The sequence below is a fragment of the Plectropomus leopardus genome, chromosome 13 (assembly GCF_026936395.1).
Source record: "Plectropomus leopardus strain MGB_pleo_1.0 chromosome 13, ASM2693639v1, whole genome shotgun sequence".
In the NCBI taxonomy this organism is placed as follows: Eukaryota; Metazoa; Chordata; class Actinopteri; order Perciformes; family Serranidae; genus Plectropomus; species Plectropomus leopardus.
In genome coordinates, this window is record NC_142188.1 from 33,062,102 (window position 1) to 33,090,011 (window position 27,910).

Below are 27,910 nucleotides of genomic sequence, written 5' to 3' on the forward strand. Positions count from 1 at the left end.
CGTGGTGCTCCCTGTGCGGTCAGCGTGTTGATTTGGAGCTAACAATGTTGGTACTGTTGGACTCAACTCCCAGCAGGGGCTCTAACACTTTGTATGTGTGTGTGTGCTGTTGTTGTTGTTGTTGTTGCTGTCCATGTCTATGCTTCAGCCTGTATGAATGAGTGTGTGTTTGCACGCATGACAGTGTGGTGAATGTGTGTAGATTTGTCTTTTCATGTGTGTGTGTGTGTGTGTGTGTGTGTGTGTGTGTGTGTGTGTGTGTGTGTGTGTGTGTGTGTGTGTGTGTGTGTGTGTGTGTGTGTGTGGCTGTGTTCCCACTGAGGACTCCGTCAGTTTGTGTGACCCTGCCACACAGGCCCTTAGATAATACAGCCAGCTGATGAGGTTACCCAAACGGCAGCAGAGGCCCAGCATGCTGCTAATGATGAGGGGGGATGGCGGTGGGGGGGCACAGATCTGGGCAGAGCGGGGTGATTCTATTTGGTCAGAGATATGACTGTGTGTGTGTGCATATGTGTGTGTTTAGGGGGGACACCTGCCCCACATTAGGCGAGAGAGGCTCTGACCTTAGCAGCTATAATATCAGTGCAAGCTCTGACCCCAGATCAGGCCCGGTTGGCCCTTCAGCAGGGTGAGAGCGCTGGGGGAGATAAGGGGGGAGTCGTGCTCTCATTGTATGGCTGGTGTCCTCTGTCCTGCCTCTGCCAGCGCCACGGCCCACTGAGGGGTGAGTAATGTGAGTAATGGAGAGTAATAGGGTCCAGATAGTGAGTGTGACCGTAACCCTATTGTATCCTGTGTCAGCGGGGTCAGAGGTCACGTAGCGCGCATACTGGTCCCGGCCCCTCCCGACCCATTTGGGCCATAAATGAGTTTACCCAACACTAATTACCGAAGGCCTGCCAATGGACCACACTGCTTAATGGGCCTGACAGCTGCCTCTGTGCCGCACTTAGACATCCTCAGCACCCCCCAAAACCCTGTCCTGTCCTGTCCTGCCAACCCTTTACCCCCCCCAAACGCGTCCCACTCCTCTTGGCAGCACATGTGTGTATTCCTCAGTCTCAGCTCCGTTTGGGATTGTATGGATTGTTATGTAGAAAAGACATCTGGAGTGCCATGGATGAATTTGATTTGAAAATCATTTTTTTAACTGGCATTGTTGGGACATTACATAATAATAACTACAGAATGGACAATGAATATAAAATGTGCACAAAATCTGGCATACAACTTTTGCTCCAGAAGGTACTGAGTGGAACGCAGTCCTGTCCACATCTACAGACCTTTCCTGTGGAGGGCATATATTTTCTTTCACATTTTTTGGGACAAAATTTAGGATGTGGTTCTTGCAAGGGGGGGTTTTTTTGTTTGTTTTTTTGTGTTGGGGCATCTTGGCGCCATGGGGCTTGAAGGCAATGACCATTGAAGAGTTGGGATTGATGGATTTGATTTCTGGTTTTGCTGGTCTGGTCTGGTGCACAAGCTTAAACAAGTTTGATGTATGCAGACTGTCTGAACTGGTATTTTTCATTGTGTCATGATCTGGCAAATATAAGGGATTGATATAAAATCATGTTTGTAAACCTCTTGATGGAGCAACTATACAGGTTGTGTGTACTTTACTGCTGATGTCTGCAACGTGAGAAATCAAATTTCAGCAGAGATGGGATAATGGAGAGCCGCACATGCCATGTTTGTTCACTTATTGGTTGATGAGAAGAGACATTAGTTGGTTATTACAGTTAATTTCCCAAAAAAATCACTAAAACTGCACCAATTTGGCAACATTTTGGATTTTGAAGCCAACAGAAGAGCTGTTTTAACTGGCTTCAGGTGTGTAAGCTGAACTTTCATCGGATGGGGTTTCCTTTTGTATCTGATGCACGCTTTGACAGCGCAGCAGTGGACAAGGACCAGCTGATTCATGAACTTGAAATGAGGAATTATTTATCTGAAACCTCTGTATTTCACTACAGAAACCTAAACACAGTGTCAGCTGGCTGGTGGGAGATCGTCGATAAGCTGAAAGTTTCTGCTGAGATGAATGACCATCGCTAAAACAAACTAAGCTCACGTTACTTGATGTTGGCTATACTGTTTGTAATTTCCAGCAATTACCACAATATAAAACATGCTTTCTAATTGTAGTGTTACAAATGTAGGAAGGTAGCAAGGAGGCTACTCACCCATCTTTTAAGTGCTTACCTCTGCGGTCTGATCTCGAGTGCACAGCTGATAGTTACATGGTTTGTTTACATGAGGTAACAGAATTGCATATTTAATGGATTCAGCATGGACACGGAGAGCCGGTGTTCTGCAATGCACGTGATAGTTGAATGTTCATTTTCTGTTGAGTCATTATGTTCCAATCAGGATTGGCTGCTTGGGACAACTGGTAAAATTTGGTACATCGGTCCAGTCCAGTTTATGTTGTAAACTGGTTTGAAAATCACACAAGCTCAGCCATCGTCCTTACATAAACCCAGGCTGTCTCTGCAGTAGAAAGACACAAATACTTTTGAAATTGGTGCTATATGACCAGAGAAAACAGAGAAAAAACTGTTTGATCTCAGTTTTTTTGGCCCCTTTTCTCACTGTGCAGGAAGCAGTGTGACACCCACTTATTCACAAACTCCTGATGTTACAGCTAAAACTGCCTTAAAATACGCAAAGATCTGCTGGATGACGTATTTTTCATCATCATCATAGATCTTCGCCTATGTTGCTTTAAAGTCAATGTTGAGATTGAAAGTGAAACTTTCACAGATGATGAAGCATTTACGTAGTTTTATTAGTTATTGGTGCTGTATCTCTATAAACAGAAATCTGTGTATGTCTGCAGGATCTGTGGGCAGATCTTAGTGTCAGAACTGTTGTGGTTTCTGTTTGAGTTTGTTTGTATTATGAGTTTTATTAACCAATCAGGTTTTAGCAGTCTGTATAGAGAGCAGAAGAGGCTGGATACATTGGCTGACATGCAAACTCAGAACCAGATTTTTTAATAAAAGTATCTGCAATCACATGCAGATATGTGTTTATAGAGATTAGCTGAAATAAGTAAAGACAAAATGAGGACAGCACAGCAGCACTGGTTCTAGTGTCGGAGCCTCAGGTCACATTGTGACAGTGTTCCTGACCCCTGCTTTACCACAGCTGGAGCTAATGGCTTCCTTCCCTTCACTGTGGTTTACACGCGGGGAGTTAACCTCGGGGTCAACATAAATGTGGTTTCTGCTCTGAATGTACATACAGTCACAATCTCTGGGATCCTCTTATACCCTCACATGTCTACATAAGGCCCTCTAGTTTATACACAGGCTGCAGTGATTCATTAGCAATGCTGTAACTTCAAGAATATCACAATTGTTAATCCTTAACTGGAAATACAGATACATATTTCTATGAAATAATGAAACAGATGCTTAGATTTGGAAGCCCAATACCCAAACATGACTTTGAATGACAATTTGCAACTCTGTGTGTACGATTTCCATTTCTTCATGGAAATTGTGTGTTTATTAGCACTAAAATGATGTAAATTAATGGTTTAGATGGATGACGAAAATTAAAGCAATGATAAATCTGATTAAAGTCATTTACCTTTAGTGAGCTCTTTTATTAAATAGGGCTGACTAGTAGCAGTTGAGTGGAAATCACACTTGTATATATTAATATGATATTTTGACATATTGCAAATACTGTATATTATGTTTCTACAAGTCAAAACTAATTTATAGATATCTTCAATTTAATTTCAGATTTCTGTATTTTGATTATGAAAAACCATTACAGATATCTACAAATAACATTTTTGGCTGAAAAGGGGTTGTGATTAATGGAAATGTATGTCCCATTATAGACATCAGCGGGTGCATTTCCAATATGTCCGACATATCAACAAACCGTTATGGGTATGTGGCTGTTGTATTATTAAAGTACTCAAAGCCATTGGTCTACTTTTAAATTACCATTTTCATTTCTGATATGTATGTGCATCACTGAAGAAGACTACACTAACATTTTTACTATGTGGAATTCCCTTATTTGATATCTTAATAGAGTAGTGAAGGAATGACATATTTTTGTAGGCCAACCAGGAAATAAGCATCGCACTGGCTCTCTCGTCAAAAACCTGATGGGATATTTGAATTGGATTTTCAGTTATCGCCAAAAATAATCTCTGTGACGAACACAAGTTTATGATACTTACATGTTGTGTTCAGCAAGATAATATTCACAGATGGACACCACTTTTGTGTGTTTTGAAGCGTAAATAATATCGCCAGAAGCAAAAAGCTATTGCTAGGCTAAACCAACTACACTGTGGTCCCATGACTTAAACGTCACCACCCTTATTCGTTCAACTTCTGATCTGATTTAGTGTACACAATTGAAAAATATTATAAACAGATAAATCCACAAGTTCGAGCGTGAGCAAGTGGGTTGAATGAGATTTTGTGTCCGGTTTGATGACGTCTAATGTCCCTGACAAGCACTGTAGTCTGATTTAACCACATCTAAATATCTTTAGCCCGTGTTACCCACAGATCTTATTTAAGGCATTTTTCCGAAACCCTGTGTGTTTTGTGTGTTTTGAAGTGTAAATTAAATCGGCAGAAGCAAAAAGCTATTGTTAGGCTATACACGAACTACATCGTGGTCGCACAAGTTTAACGTCACAACTACAAACACTGTTAAAACACGATCGAAAAATATTATAAACAGATAAATCAACAAGTTTGTGGCGACTCTGTAAAGCTTTAAAGGCAGACAAGTGGGTTTAATGAGTTTCTGTGTCAGCTGTGATGACTTCTAACGTCCCCAACAAACACTGTAGTCCCGTGTAGCCATTTGTTGGTAACCGCCTTTTTTAAGACGAGTAAAACCTTAAAAGTTCAAAAATCGGGTTTAAGCGGACATATCTTATGTTGCAGAACAAAACATCTCATTATCTTTAGCCTGTGTTAACCACAGACCTTATTTAGTGCATTTTACCGAAACCCATTCAAAAAACCCATAGACTTTAAGACGAGGGAATCGTAAATGCTAAAAGGCTAACAGTGTTTTAGGACTCATTACTTCACTAGTCTATTCAGTTCGGACCAGTTTTAAAAGGAATTGTGGATTTCTAGATATTCCACTGATGATATATGTAATGTGAGAACAATTCTAGACATCTACAATGAACATTACCGCTAGGGAGAATTTAATTTGTTGATATCAACAGTTGACTTTTCCGCTTGTGAAAATGTAATTGTTGATATTAGTAATTAATGTATCCACTAGTTAGAATTGCATTGTAGATACCATTAATTGTAATTCCAACTAGTCAAAATTACATTATGATGTGTCAACATGGAATCATAATATGTTAAAACTATATTATAGATTTCTGTATTTGACTTTGAATAGAAGTTGATGGTTGAAGTTGACTAGTAGTTACAGATATCTATAAAGAATATCTATCAAGAATACGTATTTTGACTGGTGAAAAATAATTGTAGATAACTTTAACAAGATGTGCGACTAGTCAAAATTACATGATGGATGTTTTGTCGTGGAATTCTTAATGGTCAAAAGTAATTGTTGAAAGCTACACTTGCTATTACTGCTACTGATTAAATATTTTTTTTAAAAACTTGCCATACTTTACCAAGATAAAATGCCCAAAACTTTGTGGTCTTTCCTTCAAATGTGAGCATTGTTTTTTTTTTTTTTAATAGTTTTGTGTCATTTTAAATAAAATAGGTTCTGGTCAGCTCTTCAGCAAAAACATGTTTTTAATGACACTATAATTGTAATGTTTATTAAGATCCAGCATTCTAAACTATATCTCATGTAAATGAATACAATATTGACTTTTTGTGAAAACATATTGTATTACTTTCACAAATCCCAAAAACCTCTTAATGAATTCCATGCCACCATTGCTCTATAACGCACTTTCCTCTGTACTAAACTAGTTCTACAGGGAGGCAGCGGAAAACGACTCTCTGATGACTGTGGAGTAAAGTAATGATGACTTCTAAAAAAGTTAAAAAAATAAAAAAACATTCTGATAGTAGTACTACTACTACTACTACTACTACTACTACTACTACTACTAAAGATAATAATAATAACAATGATAATGTTCCTTTCGCATGTAATGCTGTAACTCTAATTTTACCAGAAACACAAGCCTGGCGGTGTTGTCTCTACTGACAATTCAACACTTATGACTGAACATAGCAATAGTGTGAAAATAAATTCATACATACACTGAATATCAAGACACAATATTAGACATCACTTTTTATCATATTGTAATTTTTTGTTTTTATTTTAGTTTATTTGTATATGTAATTTTTGCTTTATGGCAGCATTCCTCTTCCTACCCACTTCATGATTCCACAGAAATACTGTTTATTCTTTTTCTCTGCATCTGTCTCCTCCACTCTTCTCATCCGGCCAGCAGCTCTCGTCAGTGGCTATCTCTCTGTGTGTAACAGGCGGGCCCTCCCCCCTGTCCGTCAACCCTGTAGGAGGGCACTAAGCCCTGCGACTCAGGCCCGGCCAAAAAGAAGCCCCCCTACCACCAGCACCCCTGGCCACCACCCCACCCTCTACATAGCTCCTAACAGACAAACACACCCACTCCCACAGCGCTCCTCCCTTCTCCTTTCACTGCTCCCCCACCTCTCCACATGCGTGGTATTCAGTGTGCATACCTAGGCTGCTAATTCCAACCTGCCACTCCAATCAAAAGATCACGACTGTTGTGGTTTTCTTCTCTTTTCTTCTGCTGGGAAACAATGTTTGAAGGATGGAGGCAGGGACCAGAGTGTGTGTATGTGTGTGTGCTGCTGTGTGACAGCTCCGAGAGTCATGATGATACAAAGGTCACCTTTTCTTTCCTGTCAACTGTTAGTAAATGACTTGGAAAGAAAAAATAAAATAGCTTTTGTACCTCTTTTTGGTTCTGTTGTATCTCTATGAGGTCATTTTGTATCTTTTTTAGCCATTTTATGTCTCTCTGGTTGTTTTGTGTTTTTTGTAGTCATTTGGGTCTCTGAGTGAATGTTGTGTCTCTTTGAGATAATCTTGCCTCTTTTTTGGTCATTTTGTGCCTCTTTGTAGTCATTTTGTATCTCCTTGTGGTTGTTTTGTATCTCTATGGTCTTTTTGAGTCTTTTCCTGTTGAGTAAATGTTAGCTTGAGTGACATTTTGCAAGTGAAGGACAGGAGGCCCGCTGACCTGGGCTCGGTTTTCCCGGTTAGTAATCCATCCGTACTTATGAATAAATACAGTAGGCCTAAATGAAGTCTGAAACTGTTGAAGCTCAAGAAACGTTGTGAACTTCTGTTAATGTCATTCGTTTTAGATCTATGGGAGTCATTCCATTCTAGGTTTTTATTATTTTCATGAAATGTGTTGAATAGATTGGGTATTTTCTGGGCTAAACAAAACATTTAAAAATGTTGCCTTGAGCCCGATAAACATCTGATTGGCAGATTATTAATGTATTCATCAAAAATATAATTGACAAATGAATCAATAATAAAGATAATGTTTAATTGCAGCCCTCACAAACAATACAGCCCATCCATGTGATATTGCTCATTTATGATTGTCATGTAATTTCTATTTTGGGGAACACTGAGTTTTAGTACCAGATATACTGACAGCTCTGGTTTGACAGTCAGTTAATGGGGCTGGGACTGTCTGAGAGTCGTCCTCTTCAGTCAGTATTGGCTAACTGAAGGCGGAAAGATAACGTTATGTTATTGTCATTAACACTTTTTCACCTGAGAGTTTGATTTTAGCTGGTTTGAGTAGTTTTAATGAGTGTATTTCATCCCTCTGTCTCTGTCTCTCTGTGTACAGATCCTTTGTAACGGGCACTGCATGCTGTGAGAACTTCTCCCCTCTTCGTGTCTGGGATGTTGAACGGTGAGTCCAGAGGTTGCTTGGATGTGTCACAGTGACTGACTCTGGATAAGTACCCAAAACAACCCCACTTCAAACAATCCAAACTATTACTTTAATAGGTAATTTTATATATATATATATATATATATATTTTTTTTTTAAGAAAAACCAAAGTGTCAGTTACAGCTGAGCTGTAATCAGTCCAAACATTTATCATCTTTGACATCAGACACATGCACACGCACAAGTTGAGTTATTTCTGTATGGGTCATTATTTCATGGACAGGCCCTTTCTCATTCAGAAGTTATCACATGCTGCCGCTTTGTCAGTGATTTTGGCTTCAGGTGCTGTTTCACTTCAACCCAACATTGGTGCTTATGCACTAAATGATATATGAACAAATGTTCTCTTATTTTTGCTCGCATCCAGGATTTGTTCATATTTTGTTAGTGCCCATTGATTTGGGGGATTCACCAATGCTCTCTTATTTTTGCTCTTCTCTTAGATAAGAGGAAATTTACGTGTGGTCAGGAGCATTCTTACCAAGATAAGAGAAAAACACAAGGAAGAACAAGTTTTATATTTGAGGAACATTTAAAAAAAACAAAAAGCATAAATATCATTTTATCGAATTTAGATGAATGTTTTAGAGGAATTAAAATGGCTAGATTATTAAATCAGGGTTAAAGGGATACCACTTTACTAAGTGTATTAATCCCAGTTACTGTAATTTCAGTTACTGTTACTGTGCATCTCTCTGCTGACCAGAGTACATTTACTTAAGTACTGTGCTAAACTACAAATCTGTGGAACTTTAATGTTACCTGAGTATTTTAATCTTGTTCAGCTCTCCACTCCATTCCACTCCTCTAGAGGGAAATACTGTACTTTTTACTCTAGTACTATTTCAGAACTTTAGTTAGTGTGTAACAGGTGACTTATGATCAGTGTGATTCATCATTAAGCTCACCTGTTCAGAGCACATTTGGACGGCAATGAACATTTGGTGGATCTGGAGCTGACTTCTCTTATATTTTCTAATGTTGCTGCATGGGGCCCATTGCTTTAGTTTGTGAGAACTGACCCAAATTAGATAACATATTATAAGATAACAGTGTAGTTGGTTTATACAAGTGCAGCAGAAGTTATTTTTCTTTGCAAACGGCACCAAACCTGCCCTTATATTATGTTTAGGGGCCTGTGCTAACAGGTGACTTATGATCAGTAGGATTCATCATTGAGCACAGCTGGTCAGAGCAGATTTGGGTGGTTCAGAGTGTTTGATGCATCTGGAGTTGACTTCTCTGATATTTTCTCTTACCAGAAAATTAAGAGAAAATATAAGAAATTTAAGAGAACATTGGTGAATGAGGCTTGTTGTCTCAGTAAAGTAGAGATGAGTCCTTATGATAGTCATCACCATCAGCTCCTGTTAGTGAATCCTTTTGTGCACATAGACTTGTGTCTTTCTACAGGTGCATAATTCAACCATATATTTTTTGTAATGACGTGTCATTGTTTTCACATGATGGGTTCTGGAGAGCTTGTTATATACCAGAGCAATGTCCCCACCTGGCATCTGTTGTTGTGAAGTTTCCTCGTACAGCATAACAGCATCAGTGCATGGACGTAGCTGCAGTGTGGCCCCTGAAGCTCCGATTTGAAATCACCATGGGACAAACTATTCTCAAACAAGGAGCAGCTCGGAATGAGGGGCCTCTGAGAATTCCTGTCTGTGAAAAGCGCGGCTTAAACCTGATACATCCTCACCGGCTTGGCTGTAATTCCCAGCTTTACCTGAGCCAATTAAAACAAGCCAACACAACACAACACACAAAGCTGCTTCCTGGTCCTGGAAATCTGAGGAGGGAGAAGACGGGAGACACACAGGGAGAGCGAGGGAAGAGATGGGCGGGAAGGTTATGAGGAAACAGCAGGTGGTGAGGGAAATGGACATGGTTACAAGGTGGAGCATGCATCCTCCCATGCACTCATAAGCAAATCCATTTCAAACTATATTCAATTGAACACAGTGCAAAGACCTTTGATGTTTTAACTAATGAATTTAGAATCTCAAACACACACACACAAGTTGAAACAAGAGCAACAAAAGATTGAAAAAGTTGTGGAGTGCTCAAAAAACACCTATTTGGAACATTCACAGGTAAACAGGCTGATGAGAAACATATCAGACTATCATTAATAAGTATGAAAGGGGCATCCTCAAAAGGCTCAGCTGTTCATGAGCAAGGATAGCTGCTTTAAAAAATGGAAAACTGCTGAAAACTGTGCTGTGGTCTGTTGAGTCCACATTTCAGATTGTTGTTGGAAATCATGGATGTAGTGTCCTCCGGGCTAAAGAGGAAAAGGACCATTGAGATTGTTACCAGCTCAAAGTTCAAAGCATCAGTGATGGTAAGGGGAGGTGTTGGTGCCCATGGCATCATGGGTAACCACCATGAATTGAAAGGTACATACAGTTTTGGAGCAACATATGCTGCCATTCAGAAAAAGTCTTTTTCAGGGACGTCCCTGTTTATGCCAGCAAGACAATGAGGCACATTCTGCACATGTTCCAACAGCATCGCTTCATAATAAAAGAGTGCAGCAACTAGACTGACCTGCTGCAGTCCAGATATGTCTCCCAATGGACATGTGTTGAGCATTATGATGCACAAAATACAACAACAAAACCCTCGGGACTGTTGAGCAACATTTTACTAATACATGAAATAATACATATGAAATAAACAAAGCAGATGTATTAATTTCTAAATAGGCAAATTAGCTGCTTGCTTTAAATCTTTGAAATCTGGATTAAAGTTAGTTTTCTTGTGTTGCGTTCAGACATTTTTCACTTTGTGTGTGTGTGTGTTTTCTTACTTTTCTTTTTTTGGGGGCCATTTCAAAAGTCCCCTTTTTGCCTTTTTCTTTTGCTAGCAGTAATGCTATGAATGTTAAAACTGCAAATATTTCACTGCGTGTTACAGTGTGTTTTAGCTGTGCATCATTTAGATACGTTAAAGGGCATTGCTTTGAAATTCAGAGGGGCATGATATAGGGTCAGTGATTGATGATTTCAGGAGGATGGGTTTGACACTATTTTAATGTCTTTAATGTCTTACCAACCTTCAAAAATGAACTGCTATTAGAGATCAGTTGGGTTTTCTTTTATCGCAATTTACACCACAAACAAAATATTTGACAGAAAAACTGCAATTAGATATTAATTGAGATTTTTTGGGTTGTGGTTGCTGCTCTTAGTTTGTATGTTTGCATGCAAAGTGAAGTGAAGCTATGCTTTACTTGGTGGCTTTGTTTTCTTCCCTTCTTCTTCTTTTGTTTTTACCCGGCTTTTGTGTAGTTATTTATGCTGTTCTGCTTCCATGTTAAAGCTTGGCACAGGGACGATGGAGCATCTGCAGAACACCTTGGCCAGTTTAGATCAGTTTGAACATGAAAGAGTAGCTCGATTCCCAACTGTATCATCAAGTTGTGTTAGTCCATCTTCAAGAAATTTGACCTAGAATGATTTCAGTAACATGTTTTAGTCGGACTAACACAGGAATTTGACTTTTTCTGACATAGTGTAAGCGTACTGAGAGATTTTTTCTTCTGGTCGGCACTTATCAGCTAGCTTCAAGTTAAAAGGACGGGAGGTCATAAAGCCTCTGCTCCCTTTGAGCTCTTGTGGCTTTGATTTTAATTTCATTTAACTCTTTCTCTTTTTTTCCTCTACAATTAATTCTGACTTTTTTTCATCTCGGCGCCACAAAGACTTCCTCTGATCAGCCATATAGAGGGGGATCCCACAGAAGGAGCACCAATGGAGCAGCACCCCAACTTTTCACACTGTCTCCGCTCATGGCTAAACACAGAGAGAGGAAAAAAGCATCAAAGGGAAAGGACCCTGAACATCTCTCCCAACTCCCAAGAATCCCCTCTGTTGCTTCAGAAAGAGAGCCCTCCTTTTTTTTTACAATCAAATGGCCGGGCGAGGATTCCTCACATTCCTGACACTGAAAGGAGCAGAGTGACATGTCTGCGTCAGGGAGGATGCTCTGTTATACAAATTGCAGCCGTATTGTCTTTGCGGTGCACGCATGTATGTGACATTTTGAAGGTGGTCATTGTCGATGCGCTCCCCCTCTCCACCGTCTCCGCTCACATTCCTGCCGCAGCGAGCTCGGAGGTGCGGGCTGAATTGGGAGGACGTGCAGCAGTTGCGTGGCTCCCCTCTGTTTGTTTTAGCAAGTAAAAACCTCAGCAGGGCTCCTTTTCTCTACCTGTCTGATGGCTTTTGACGAGAGGGCTTGTTTCCCAGTGCGTCCCCAGGCTCCTGTTTGGAGCTCAGCCTCCAGCCACTTCTGTCACAAACACACACACACACACACATACACACACACTGCTTTTCTTTAGCTGTCCCCATACTAAAGGATAATGCCTTTAGCTTCTTCTATTTTTTCCACATTGTCAATTCATTAATGACTCCTTTTACAACTTGTGTGTGTGTGTGTGGCCTTTAAAGCCAACCTGACTCCTGTAGTGAAAGCAGACAGGCTTAAATCAGGACTTAGACCCTGTGTGTCGCACAGCCAGCAGTCCCCTCATGACAATCACTAAGTCAGTGCCCCCCAGGGCCACCAGTCTACCATCTCCCAGAGCAGCTGCCACACTGCAGCAGCAAAATTATTCCTCTTTAAAACCCATCACATCTATTGGAATCTTTGTTCTTTAAATGATTGCATGAGGCTTATAGGATCATTCTTATTAAGTCACAAGCTGCTGCTTTTGTCATTATTCCATTGTAAATCTTCTGTACAGTTCACCGTACTTTAATTTCATTTATCAGTCTTCATGGAGATACTATCTGACTTTGTTTTCAGCTTCTTGGTTCATGTTAAGACAAGAACAGCCCTACAAAAATGGAAAAGTCCTTTGCGTTTTTAAAAAAAATCTGCTTTCATATGATACATTGTGAAAAAGATCCTCATGTACACGAATCCGCAAAAACAACCAAAAAGGCTGTAGTATGTAGTAACTTTGGAATGAGAAACCATAGAAGAAAACCACATGCATGCTCAAGTGTGGCTGTGACTTAACCATTCTCACAGGATCTGCACATTGCCAGTTTACACAGTGACAGACGGGGTGGTGTTTTCAAAAGATTACACTCTGAAACCCTGTTTCAAAAGCTTGTGTTTTCAGGCCCTATAAATGCCCTGGTCATGTGACCAAAATGCTAAACTACCACAAAAGTTTAATGTTTCATGCAAGCACCATTGATGCATAAATGGCTCCTTAGTCAATCATTGTGCCATGTCACCTTTGATTGTAGTGTGTTGGAGGGATTCACCTAGGTTGGGTCAGTTGTAATATTTCTTGCTTTTCAGCCAAGCTGACAGAGAGTGCGCTACTTTCTTTCAGCTTTTCAGACTAATAAATGCACGATAGAAACCCACAACATGTGAAGAAAAGTAAAATTCTCACATATTTTCCTTATTAAACAGAGAATTACAACTGTACACCTTTTGAAAGGCAGTCGGCTGTTTACAGTCCTTTAACTTCTCCCTCCGCCACTAGGCGTCACTGTGTCTTTTAGCTCAGCTGCCTCTTCCACCAGTAGAGACCAGTGACTGAGCTCTGGTGGTGCATGCTGTTCACTACATACAATGAGTTTCAGAAAGAAAGGTGCCTGTATTTATGATGGTATTGAAAAACATACCCTTGGGATTTCTAATACTTTCATAATACTGTGATACCATCCAAGTCTAGATGAACTTTGAAACTGTGGGCCAATGCAGATGTTTTTTTGTTGTTGTCTATAAATAAATAAATAAATCCCTGCATTGTTCAGTATAGATAGAAGGGACATGCTGTTACTGGAATGTCATACTGAATTGACGCAGCCAATTTTCCCATGTTTTATTTTAACTCCATACAGCTTTAACCTGTAAGAGTGAGGTACAGGTGATACTGACGCAATGATCTGGCAACACCAAAGACAGTCAACAGTGGGACTTTGAAATGATTAGTATTCATATTTTAATTGTTTTAAATATCACAGAATTAAAAAAAAAAAAAATGTCTTTAATAGCGCTGTCAGCATTAACAAGTTAATCACAGCGCAATTTAAGTTAGTAGACCACGTTAGGGGCTGATCAAACCGAGACGTGTCGCCAGCAAAACCCTCGCCAGTAAAATCATTATTTCCCTATGGCACAGCGTGCCTTTCGGGCACTCCTCTCTTGCTGCTGTGCAATGCATTTTTGTGGTTTTTCGGCACACATCAAAGTTAAAATATTTTCAACTTTTACACCCAAGGCAGCAGAGTCACACCGCTCGTCAGTGTCTCTTTAGGCCATGTTTTCGCAGCCCCGCTCCACAGGTGCCCCCAGCTGTTGTAGCTGTTGCTACAAAAATAGCAGTGCATGTAGATGCAGCAGCTTCTCCAAACCTTGCTTCTGTTTTGCTAAATTTTGCTATATTTTCCTATTTTTTCGACACCATGACCCCTCTTGCTGAAGCACGACACTTCTACGATAGAGAAACAGTTATCAACATCTGGAAAGTTGTGTGGGGTTTGAACTGAATGCAGCAGACCACAGGAGGATCCCCACCAACGGCATATGCCAAGTGGCCAGTTAGACCAGAGGGGAGAAACGAAACCGGAATAGAGGGAGGAGAGCCGGCATCAGGGCGATGTCCAACCGCAGGATAATAAAGTGGATGAGATGTGATTGAGGCTCACTCAGCAACAGGAAATCAAAGACTCCTCTGCACACATCTTCACAGAGACATGGTTAACCCCTAAGATCGCAGTCAAGCTGTTGCACTGGATAGACGGACCTTGTTGGGAGCCATAAGGATACAAGACTCTGATACAAATTCAAAAAATGCACTGCAGGAATTGAACAATGCCACCAGCAGCAACATGTGCAGAACCAGATGGAATTTTCATAGTAGCTGCTGATTTTAATCAACTCATCCTTCAACTACAAAGATGTAGCAGGATCAAGGACAAACAAAATTTCGTTTTTAAACTTTGTTTAAAAAATTACATAAATCTAAGTTCTACCGTCCTTCTTCTACCTTATGTGTTTCCACATGTGCTTCCAAGGTTTTTATTTTGAGCAATCACACCTGGCGTGATGCACCTTGATGTGCTCGCCTCCTAACCCTTTCTTGATTTTTTATTGCGTTAACCACGGGTGGTCCTGGCTGACATTCCTGTCTGTAAGAGGCTGCACAGAGCTGAGTTTTAGAGCTAGAGTGACACGACTGGTATCATATGAAACTAGAAGGCCTAAGGAATCCAGTGGTATGCTAGGTTGTGAGAAAGGGAGCTAAATAATGCTCCAAATGGCATGTGAAGTAGTCAGACATACTTTTGTCAGTAATTCTCGCCTGGTGCTTGTATACTGGGACAGGGACAGTAGTCCAATTAAATGGCCTAATCAAGCTATAACTGTAGCTCCACTTAACTGTGCATGGAAACGTAAACTGACTGTGTAATGGTTATGACTCAGCCAGTCAGCTCTGTTTTAGAGCCTGCCATGTGACAATCTCCGGTCAGGCACGCTGCAGGCCAGACCCAGGTATTCAGCATGATGGACCCAGATAAGCAACGGAAAGGCTGGTCAGATCAGAACATTGTGCCGCTGCTCACTAACAGATACAGTCATTCTGACAGATTATATGCTTACACCTCCATCCTGTAATCACATGCGGCCCATAAAAGCCAGTGACCTACCAATTTGAGAGTCCCTGCTGTTTTGCACTATGCACCAGCACATTGCATGGTGCTATTACTGGCTTTAAGATCCCCGCGCAGATGTCAAGTCCATTTTATGGAAAGCTGGCTTTTATTTTTCTTTCACATTTGGCTGTTTGTCATTGTTACTGACAGTTCTTTCAGAGCAGTGCAGGATTGTAATCATGTTGTTAGAAGGATTTCGGAGGGGAGGGTTATGAATTGATGATCTCATTTTAGTCAGAGTGGCCATGCTGTGATGGAGACATCATTATTTAGTTATGAATGAACAGGCTCGTATCCCTTTGGCTTGAATGAGTCTCTTTTTGTGTGGCATGTGCTAAGCTGCTTGGTTTTAGTGGTAAGGGGAAAATGAGGGGTCACTACCCCACACAGACACAAAGTCAGCCTCATCACAGACTCCCCATTGGCCCGGGCTTAGTCATGAGACCCTGGCAATGAGAAAGCTCTCACCCAATAAGGTGCCCCGTGGAGAAAGCCCTGGTCCAATAAGAAGGTCCCCTGGGGTAAGGCTGGGGGATTACCAGCCTGAGCCCACGGATTGAGCTCCAGGGCGAGGGAGGGGGGCACGAGTCCAAGCACAGGGCTACTTGGTCGCCAAGGCCAGTGGCCTCTTTTAAATGGTTGCTACGGGGCAGGTATCAAACATGCGAGAGTCGCACACAGTCACGGTCATGGAGGGTATTAAATGGCAACAAAGAGACACTTATTCTGCAATAATCCGCCCTGCTGAGTTCAAGTTATTCTCCAATAATCAAGAGGCGAGGAGCAGGCGGGACAGAGCTGTGATCACAGGAGCATGGTGCTGCATGGAGCTTGACTCACACACACACACACTTACACCCAGGTCACACCACATCAACCCACACACACAAACTTTATTTTATCGCTTGGACATACACATAGCTCATGTGTATGTGTCTAGTCCCACAGTCACTAATCCAGGCTCAGTGACACACAGGCAACACATTTTGGTTTAAGATAGAAAGTAAATCATGAAATGCTCTTATAATGGGACTAAAAGCTAATCAAGACAACAATAATAATAAATAATGGTAACTTGACAAAATTTTGCCAAATAAATGTCTCAGTTTCTCTGAGTATGATAGCATTTAGATATATTGTACAAGTATTTGATAAGGTGTGTCTAGGCTCCTGTCCAGTGTCTGATGGGACAGGCTCCAGCTGTCTGTTCGCCCCGACAGGAAAACATGGAATGATGATATATGTGGTAATTTGGGCCATTTGACATTGCAGTTTATACTGTTAGACTAAATAATGGAATAACATTCTAGATTTGTTAATTATTTATTTCACTAGATTAGACAAATACAGAAATTCCCATTTCTTCTGTTAACAATTTCTTATTTAATTCTCCCAAAAATTTACTTAATTACCCTTAGAGACTGTTTGGCGCATTTTACACGCTTTAAATTTTTTGGATAATTTCAGCTTTTTTCATGTTTATGGCATACATTTTGGAAAATATTGTGTATTTTTTGTTTATTCTTGGAATTTCCAGTCAGCTCCTACAATAAGTCTAAAATACACTGTGGAAACTAAATTGTTACATTAATCTAAAAACATAGTTGCAACATAACAAAAACCTGGCGTTAAAAGTGTTAAAATTCTGAAAATTAATCAATATTTGATATTTATAGGACTGATGTTGGTTAAAAAAAAATAACTAAATCAAAATCAGGTGGGTGCCTATGGTGCCACCCAAAATTCCTGAACAACCCATCCCAAATTTGTTTTTTCTTTAATTTCAAAGAAATCGATCATAAGGGAAACATGATCCAAAGACATAATGCTAATGGTCGCTCTGTAGTAGGGCTGTGTAGTCCTGCCAATGCAGTTCACCTTAAGAACATAATGCATAGCAGACTATAGCCGCTGAGGAAATATTATTACTTCATTTTTTTCAATTGAGTGTATTGTCAAAATATTACTCTTTTTTTTTTCAAAATATAACAAATTTTATTGTAAACATAGATGATAGATGTTTTGAATGAGCATAAAGTGAAATCATGCTGGAACACATTTGAGCTATTGAAGTTTAGAGATGCACACTTAACAAATCCCCCCAAACGAAAGACACAAAAGAGGACTGACATCCCTACGTGTGTGATGACTCAGCAGAGATCACATCAACCAGGAGAATTAAGCCATATTACACAACAGGTGTGCTTTAATGTCATATGAGCACAACAGTGATGTGATAGCAAGCATCTCTGAAGTGAATGATCATATATCTTACGTAAAAACACAAATTCACTTGTTTATACCTCTGTCCCTCTCTCCTCCTCCAGGTCAGAGTGTGTGTGCAGTCTAGGCTTGGAGTTTCGTCGCGGGGCTGGTGTGTTGGACATGGTGTTTGAGTCTCCGTTCCAGCTCTTCACCTGCGGCTATGATACCTTCATCCGACTGTGGGACCTCCGACTCAGCCCACGGTACACCATCACTCACTGCACCAACCAGTGCTCCCTAAGAGTTTCTCTTTTTTCCTGTTTTGACAATTCAGACAGTCATCATACCCAGAAAACAGATATCCTGTTTTATGGGTCAGGTCTATATGCAGCACATCAAAATTTGCATATCATTTTCCACAATAGGCAGAGCAGACAATAAAAAGAAGAAAAATGACATTTTAAGCAAACCACCAAGCATGTTCTAACAAAGATATGATTCATTTTGTCCATCTTGTAATGTATAAATAATTTATCAGTCTGAGTTGGAAAGTCAGTATTTCATCATCTCATTGAATATATCAGGCATGTTATCTACTGGAGATGGATCGCTCTGTGACCATTTGCAAGTAGCTGGGTTTACATGCACGCTTTCTCTCAATCTGATTGAAAATTTCGGGTCAACTGTTCTCATAAGATGTCCTCTAATATGATCTGGTGTAAACATGGGCATGTAAACGGAGCAGCTGTGTGACATGGGTTTGAGCCTGTTGAAGCTGATTGAGGTGTTTATATGGATCATGTTTAATCTGGGCTTTTTAGTTATTCTAATCAGATCAGCAGCCTACAGAGTGATTGCTTTTTTTGCTGCTACTCTAAATAGTTTCAGGAGGAATCTGTTACTTCCTGTGATTCTCTCAAGCAGATCTTCCAAATGAAGAGACACATATAGTTAGTGGGAACTGCAACCCAATAATGAACATGAGCTTCCAAATTTTTTCCCAGAACAGCTGTATCTTTGTATAGATCCAAAAAATGTAATGTTGCCTCAACATTACCAAAGTTACCATGTATGGTATGTACATATACATACCTTACTCCTAGCCGCCATGATTGCCTTTGTAAATTATGGGCACGACTTCCAACCAGAGCCAGCATTTTTCAGTGGTAACAGAACACTTATCCTCTTCCATAGAGGATCAGGAAATAAAATGCGGAACATGCCACCTGGTACACCTCGGACGGGATAATGTGATGGTATCTCTGCCATCTCTGACAGCCATCTTAAAGCATTGTTTACCATTTTAAACCAAGCGCATCAGTGATTAGCTTTCAATGCTACGTTAACACAATGTTAAATGTAGTCATTAATAATTTTTGCATAGAGGATACAAATGACTAAATGTGACAAAAACTAATTAGCATTTTTGTCTTAAGACAAGATAACTGCCAAAATTAACACAGATTGAGAGACATACCACCTCCCTCCACACTAATGATTAATGTATTATATCTAACCGTTGGTTTCCTTCCATTCCAAATATATTGGTTGGATTGGTTGGAATTTAAACCGATAGTTACGTAAATATATACAATGGTTGTTCATCTCAATTCTTGCACTGAAGTTCAGTACGGATGTTGACCGGTTACCTAGATTTGCTTTGATTATCTTGTTTTGTTTTGTCCTTTTTTTATAGAAGTTAGTAGTATTGTGAGTTAAGCAGATGTTTGATTGTTTTTTGAGAGCAGTCAATGAGGATCTTCTCTTCAGCCCATCGGGGATCTGTTTGTTAAATAGTGACATCTACTGCTGCGGACCTTTACCATAACATGACTTACACCAAAGATACCAATGGCAGCTCTGTGTTCTGGGAATTCAGGGCCGTAGCACTTGAGGGAATTTTCATCCTAAAGCTACAAACATTGTCTGAAGAACACTGTAAACGGGTTTAAAAGTCCATAAAATGTTTACTTCGGAGATGCTGGTGGGACTGCAACTTAAGTTGAAGCACTAGGCAGCTGAGGTGTTAGATTGTGTTTAAAATGTGACCGCTGAAAGCATTTAAATAGTTAGTTCCTAGGTCTGGTGGGCATTTCAGTTGTCGTTTTCATGTAAACCAGGCAAACAGTTGAAATAAAGTCAGAGCTGAAATGTAATTTGACAATGAGCACTGAAAGCAGGTGAAGTGTCATTTAAGAGGGAGAGATGAAAGCAAATGAAATGTCTGTTGAATTCCAAATGATGAAAGTATTAAAGTAGTAGCAGTTATGTTTGACTGAAAACAGAAAACCTAAACTCCAAATACTTATTTTGTTACTAACTGAACAAACTAGGGTTGCATAGATTGTTTAATAATGGGTCAGTAATTTTTTTAAAGTAATTTTTGGTCAATGATTGATACCTTTGTTTTTGATTATTATGTTATTTTTATTTCAGCCTTTGGGCCAGAGACACAAAACATCTACATTATAAAAAATAAATGTTTTAAAGTTCTAAAGGGTATGTTTAAACATGGCACTATAGGCTGCCCTACACAATATTATAGGCTCAGTTTAATATGCAACTCAAGTTTATACAGAAAATGTCATTAAACTGCCTTGAATAAGTAGAATGCAGTCATACGCATTTATGAAACAACCTTTAATATGACCTTCTTTCAAAGTGAGACTCCAATCTTCTTGTGTTTGATGCTGTTTATTTGTCACCATCGTCGTCTTCACTTAACACACAAGACCTCAGCATCTGTGTCCACAATCATTAATCAAAGAACAAATTTTTACCATTACACTCAGCATGACTTGACACAACATTGCGGTCAAAACTGTATGTGCTCCTCCATCTAACAACAACACCTTGTGTTATGGTTCCTACCTAAATAAACACACACCCGATTTCATGACAGTGACCCCTAAAGGACAGGTAACGTCCTACATGTATTCACATTATGAATGGTTCCTATAGAAGGATTTCCTTAAATTTTGACCTTAATACAAGTTATTTATGATTACTGATAATGTTTGCCAATCATTTTAATTTTTAACCTGAAGTGAACCAACAATGTCAAGTAAAAATATGTCAATCTCAAGTCCAGTCATCACATTATCTTGGGTTTTCATAGGTGTAAATTCATGTTCTCATCTGAAATTGTAACATATCGCCACTCTGCACTTGACTTCCACGTCTACATATTACACTCTAGATATCCTTCTGTGTCTGCTGTTTACATTGCAGGATGCTCCTACTGTGATGTCAATAAATGCACATGGTTGGATGATGATGTTGATGATGATGTCATGGTAAAACAACAAAAGTACATGGTAACCAACGCTGGAACGTCAACATATGAACATGCTGGCATGGATGGTTGGGATTAGGGAAAGGAGACATATGGTAAGGTGTAGGAAAAAAACATCACATTCAGACAAGAAGAAAACACCAGATTCCTGCAAGAAATTCCTGGATTTGTTAGACCCATCCACCATCCCTCCTGCACACACTAAAGGCAACCTCATGCATCTTATATTCCATTGTTACCGGCAGTGTTACAACCTAACGCCGTTTTGTAGCACATTATAGGCCACAACATATTCCGTCCAGCCATGTTCTCAAGTGATGCCGTCCGTCCACATATCATGCTGCCATGGCAGGTGCTGTCTGGTGACATATAATAACGCATTAGGGTCTGTTTAGCTGAGTTTTAAACTGATGCCATCCAAGGCGTGCACTTGCAAAAGGTGCCTGTTGGCATCATGATTGTTCATCGAAAGCACCGTCAAAGCGGCAGCATTTGACAAGTAGGGAATGAGGACAGGCTGGTATTGTCCTTTAGCCTGGTTGGAAAAGCTTCAGAATAACATTCATGACATAGAAATTATTCCAAACCTCCTTTGTTATTTCCAGTAGTGTGAGCACGGGGAGCAGATCTGCAGCCCTCTGTGGTGTCCATATTAATGCAGCAGCCCTCACTTCACCATACGCCGGCAGGGTCCCTCAGATGACTGGGGAGGGCAGCATTTCTTTTGGACAGCGGGGGTTAGAAGGGTTTCAGGTTGTGTTTCGGGGGGATCAGTCAAGTAAGACAAATCAGATCTGATTGGCAGATAGCTCTTGGGACTTTGAAAGGGGTTGGGTTGGGGTGAGGGTTGGCAGAGGGGGGTCCCTCTTTAGATATCAATAATTCATACGGTCAAACCTAACTGGCCTCAAAAGGCTCCTAGGGTCATCCAGGAGGTTCAGGTTGTCTGGAAGTTGGGGCTCTCCACCAAAGAGAAATGTACCGTACAGACAAAAGAACAAATGCAGATGTTTTCTTGGTGCTTTATAGTTCTGATTGTGAACTCCATATGTGTCAATCTGTATTACAACATCAGGGTATTTATATATTGTGATATAGCTCATTTTCTGTTTTTAGATGAACTAACCATGCAGCAGGGATGTCTGTCTTTGATTGGCTGACTGAATACTATATATATGTATGAATATAATCGATGACCAAGAAACAAAACTACAAATGACTTACCTGATTGGCTGGATTTGAAGTGGGAAGTTTTACAACCAGTCATGGTAATTACATTAACAAATAATTTTTTTGTGGTCTCAATTAAAAATCCAGAGTCGGCTATGTCCAAGACCAAGACAAGATGGAGTCAAGATGAGTTCAATTCCGAGACGAGACTGAGACCCTCTAAAAGTAGTCTTGAGACTTATCTTGAGTACTACAACACCAATAATTAAGGTTACATATTTACAAATCATAGCTTTTAATGAGCAGAAAACCCCTAAATAAAGAGGAGAAATAACTGAAATGATGACCCATTGTTTATTTCTCAGAATCAGATATTCTTTTGATTATTTAAACTTCACAGTTTGATCGATATCTTAATATCCAGTAAATTGATACTTGATTAATCATAATCAATTATTTATTACCTATCTATTCATTTTTTACCAATAATTATTTAATTTATATTTATATTTATTATTATTATTTATTACCAATTATGGCCTAATTCCGACCATGCTTTTATAAAGTTTTTCTGTTACACTTGACTTACACCTTACACGTATACTTTGACTCATGGATTGAAAAAAAGGGGAACATGGTCTATTGTGTATTTAGTTGGTAGTGTTGGTGTTTTTCACCTTCAGAATGCAATGACAATGAGTGACCTGTGTGTGTGTGTGTGTGTGTGTGTGTGTGTGTGTGTGTGTGTGTGTGTGTGTGGCTGTGTGTGTGTGTGTAGAGAGAGAGAGAGTCTCCAGACGTCTCTGCTGCCCCATTGTCTGCCCCTGGTGTCTCTCCATCACTTATTGATGAGGATGCACTAATGGAGGATCGATGTCTATTGGCAGAAAATACTTACCCCAAAATACTTCCCCTCTCTTAACCACAGCCACCAGCACCCTGCTCTGCTGCACACTCAGCCTCCTGCTGTCCAAACACACTTGCACACATGCACCGACACACACACATACACTCACACACACATATTCACATCCTTTTTAACTACAGAACAGAACAGTGTTGTCTCCAAACCAAATTGTTTGGATTGAAATCAGCTGCAGCAGAGAGCTGCCCCTCTGATTTAATGATCATGTCTGGATGGTACATAAATTATAAACTATAGTTTAGTCAGACAGGCCCTTAGAAATACTGTAGTTTTCAGTCATGTGACTGGCACGGAGCCCTGGAGGGCAAAATAATGTTCCAACACAGTGCCTTAGAGTAGAAACTTAATGGAACTGCATCACAAACCCATCAAATTTCATTTTTTTCCCACCATCTTCATAAAAGAAAAAAGAAAAAAGATATGTGAACAAACTGCAAGTTTTGGGCACTTTGCAATCCAGTTACAGCACCTGCCGCAGCTTTTCTATCACTAATAACAGCTAAGTTCCTGCCAGAGTTCCACTTCAGCGATGTTTACATTCACCTTGTGGAGAACCCTTTTCCTTACACTGCAGGATAAAGGCATACAGAAGTACAGACAGTTATATTCATTTTTAACTTGGATGGGTCAGTAATGCTCCCATTTTAGCTTGCCTAACTTTAACTCTTCGAGTCCACTGGAGCTGTTGTCGGTCTACGAAAACAAACCTTATCAGAACGATCAGGAGAAGACATAATGACTAAAACTATAATAATTAAAATACTCCATGTTTACTTCAGCTTACCTATGGGGAAATGTTCCCTGCAGAGATGTGTGTACTTCGATGAATGCCATTCTTTACTCTCCTCAGGGATGGGGGCATGTAATAGCACATATCCACAATCTGCTCCCCTTTGGGTTTTCTTCTCTGGAAGGTATTCTGTAAAAGCACGACTCTGACTCATCTCTTCATCAGTTTGTGCTCCCGATTTAACAGCAACTGTCTGACATTTTAGCAGAGCTTACTACAAACCTGCCAAAAAACATTGTGGCGGGCAGCGGTGGAAGGCTTTGTTTTGCCCTCCAGTTGGGCATTCCTATAAGGTTGTGATGTCACTTGAAAACTATGAATATTCCTATACTTGTGGAAAAGCTGCTACATGTACACATTAGACGGCATACTTTTAATCTGCACAAAAGATAGGAAGGAGAAAGGGAAGCACCTCTCCAGTGCAGCTTCAAGAGGTCCAGTCACATTCTCCATACAGGATCTCTTTGGCACATTTAAAAGTTGAAAACATGTCAGAATCATATGGAGCTTCATCTCAACATGTGTGTTTCCTCTCTCATCCTTCTCAACAGGAAGTGTGTGATGGAGTGGGAGGAGCCTCATGACAGCGCTCTTTACTGCATCCAGACAGACGGAAATCACATGATAGCCAGCGGTTCGTCGTACTATGGTGTGGTCCGACTCTGGGACAAGCGGCAGACTGAGTGCCTGCAGGTGTGTACAGTGGCTCCTCAGGATAAACAGTACCTCACATGCTGTAAAGACCGGTTTAACCCTTTTGAACCTGGGAAAATCAGATTTCTTTCATAAAAACATAGGAAAAGGCAGCAAGCAACTTATCAAGACATGGTCACAAATTTGTAAGAAATAAGTAAAATATCACCTGAAAATAAGTAAAACAGAAAAGAAAAAACAAAACAGAAATCAATCCCAAAAATGCTGATTTATCTTAAGAATATATGTATATTTTTTCTTTGAAATGTTTTTAAAATGAAAAGTATAGTGATTCTAAATACAACTTTCTGGACATTTTCCTGACTATTCTTATATTTTTCTAACCCCAACTGCATTACTCCCTTTTTTCACAATTAATTTTAAGGCCATTTTCAACTTTTACTAATTTCTTGATCGTTTTTTTTTTTTTTTTTTTTTTGGTCAAGTAGTTGGTTACTGCCTGTTTTCCCCATGTTTTTTGTTTTTGTTTTTGTTTTTGTTTTTGTTTTTGTTTTTGTTTTTGTTTTTCAAATTTGTTCTGAGGGTTAAAACAGCATTTTATGACCTCAATGTCAGAGTAAAATTAAAAAAAACAGTAAAGTGAAGCGTGTTGTGATGTGATTTCTGTGTCTTGTTTCACTGCAGTTCTTCCAGCTGAGCTCTCACCCAGTGAGCAGCCCCGTGTACTGCCTGAGGTTCAGCAACTCTCACCTGTACGCAGCCCTCGCCACCTGCCTGCACTCACTGGACTTCAGACACAGCCCCAACCACATCAGATGACATGCGCACAAACACACACACACACACACACACACACAGACACACACACACAAAACACTGTTCAATAAAGCTGTCTATTTTCACAAAAACACTTTGAATGGAGCTGCTTATTCTGATGCAGCAATTCTCTGCACTGCTTTTGGTTTTGGAAGAACTGAGCATTTCTACTTGCCTGATATCAGACAGAACTGGCAACTTGTTTCACTTCGTTTCGATTTTCAGTCTAACATAACATTTACTCCGCTGACTTCCTTGAGAGAAGATTCGATTTTCCCTACCCAATCACTAAAGACAATCTTTCTTTGTATTCTGAATGTTGGAGTCATGGTGGTTTTATAGTTGTAAAAAAGTTGAAAAAAGCTATTTAAATATCTGTAACATCATCACAATGCAAAGTCTATGAGCTGATTGGGAACTTGCTGGCAGGCCTGGAAACACTACTGTGCACAGTCAGTAGTCACATACCACAGACATAAAACTGGAAGCTAGAAAACTTTTTCGGCATATGTGCCAGGGGAGAAACTCCCTTGGAATGAATTAACAAGGGCCATTTTTGGTTCGCTGTCTGGTTATTCCAAAGGGGCTGCTCACTTGGTCTTGGCCTACTTGGCTAAATCACATCATACATGCAAACACACCCTTAATTTCCATAGTCCAAGCTTGTAACGCAGGCTTTCTGTTCTAAAGTAGTGTCAAAGCTCGTGCTTAAATATCCTAATGACATCACTATAACATCTTCAGAGTTTTTATCAGACTTTAGAAAGTGGCCCTTTAAAGACTTCTATGATAGTAAGGTAAGCAAAGTACTTTTTGCACACAATGATTTAAAGATTCTAAGAGTTCAGGTAAAAATAAATACCTTTTTTATCAAATAGGCTCTTTTTCCCAGCAAATATTTGGACTTGACCTAGTATGAAAAGCATAGATGTTCCTAATGACATTGTGAGAATGTGTGATTGTGTTTGAATGTGACTCTATGATCTTACCAAAGTTAAAAAAAAAAACATTAAAAAAAAACATTAGTCAGCTTTCAAACACATCTGTTTGCATCATACAAATATTAGTGTGATTTGAATTGTCTGGAGTGATGATGGTAGCTGTGGGCAGAGAAAAACTGTAACTCCCTGTGAAGAGAGATGAACACAGTGAAAGTGAGCCGGACACAACTCGTGTGTTGGACATAAAGCATGCTGGTGCCTGCCAGGAAACGGTTAATCCGTTAGCTCGAGGCACTGTGAGCAGAAATTCTCAACACATAAAAATCATGTGCGCACACTGTCTGTTGAGCCAGTCAGTAAGTCCCAGAGAGGAAAACACAGCTCGACCTTTCCTCTCCAACACTCTGGATCCAGCCGAAGCTTTTGAAGGGATTTAGGCACATTAGCCTCTTGACAAACTTGTCCCATCACTGTGGAAACACACTGTTTGGGTTTACATATATTTGACCCCTGCACCTGAGATCACACAGAAGGGGATTAGAGTGTTTGACCACCCAAATCCACTCTGTAACAATATGAGGATCCATTTGATGGACAGAGATCAAATCTACATCATCACATCATCACACATCTGGATTATCCAACCACACATACAGTGCACCTGGTGGCTCACACACAGGAATACAACAGCTGGACTCCTTGTGTGTGTGTGTGTGTGTGTGTACACGCAAGCATGTACGTGTGTGTGGTAACCTAAAGGAGTCAGTGAAAAAGGATGAGGGCTCAAACTGCTCAGGACTGCTGAATACATTTATACTGAAGAAAATTTTAAACACAACATTTTTTCTCCTATTTTTTACAGGTTTAAGTTAAAGATGTGAGACTTGTTCATTCACTCAATAAATACATTTCCGTCAAATTTTGGTCAACAATTTGTTAATGTTGGTGTTAGCAAGCAATTTTCCTTTTCCAAGATAATCTAATCCAGATGTGACACATTAACATGCTGATTAAACAGCATCTTTACAGGTGTGCCTTTGGATGATTGCAATAAAAGGACACTCTAAAATGTGCAGTTTGTTAACAAAACAAATAAAATTCAAAATGCGTCTTGAGGTAGCATCCTGTTGGCATGTTGGCTACAGTAATGTCCAAAAGAGCTGCTGCTTGTGGTGTTCATTTTCATTTATCTGTATTAGGGCGGTACATTCAACCAGCCTCACAGCCACAGCCATGTAGCCACACCAGCTCAGGACCTCCAAATCCAGTGTCTTCCCTTTCAATATTGTCTGAGTGCAGCCACCCGGACACCCAACACGTTCTCATCCCAAATTGTCCCATTTTGCTGTTCTGCACTTCGTCCTTCTGCATCTGCTATTTATGTTCTGGGATGGCACCACAGTGATGTCAACAAATTCACATGGTTCTATGACCTGGCA

At 40.0% G+C, this 27,910-nt stretch overlaps 1 protein-coding gene across 1 annotated transcript in view; it reads left to right on the plus strand.

The window, feature by feature from the left end:
* Positions 1 to 27,390, plus strand: part of fbxw4 (F-box and WD repeat domain containing 4) — a 54,644-nt gene extending 27,254 nt beyond the window's left edge. The window contains exons 6-9 of the mRNA XM_042502255.2: positions 7,871 to 7,936; positions 18,003 to 18,143; positions 24,612 to 24,753; positions 25,399 to 27,390. Of these exons, the coding sequence (XP_042358189.2) occupies positions 7,871 to 7,936; positions 18,003 to 18,143; positions 24,612 to 24,753; positions 25,399 to 25,533 (484 nt within the window). The 3' untranslated portion in view covers positions 25,534 to 27,390. The remainder of the gene's footprint in view (positions 1 to 7,870; positions 7,937 to 18,002; positions 18,144 to 24,611; positions 24,754 to 25,398) is intronic.
* Positions 27,391 to 27,910: the final 520 nt, after the last annotated feature.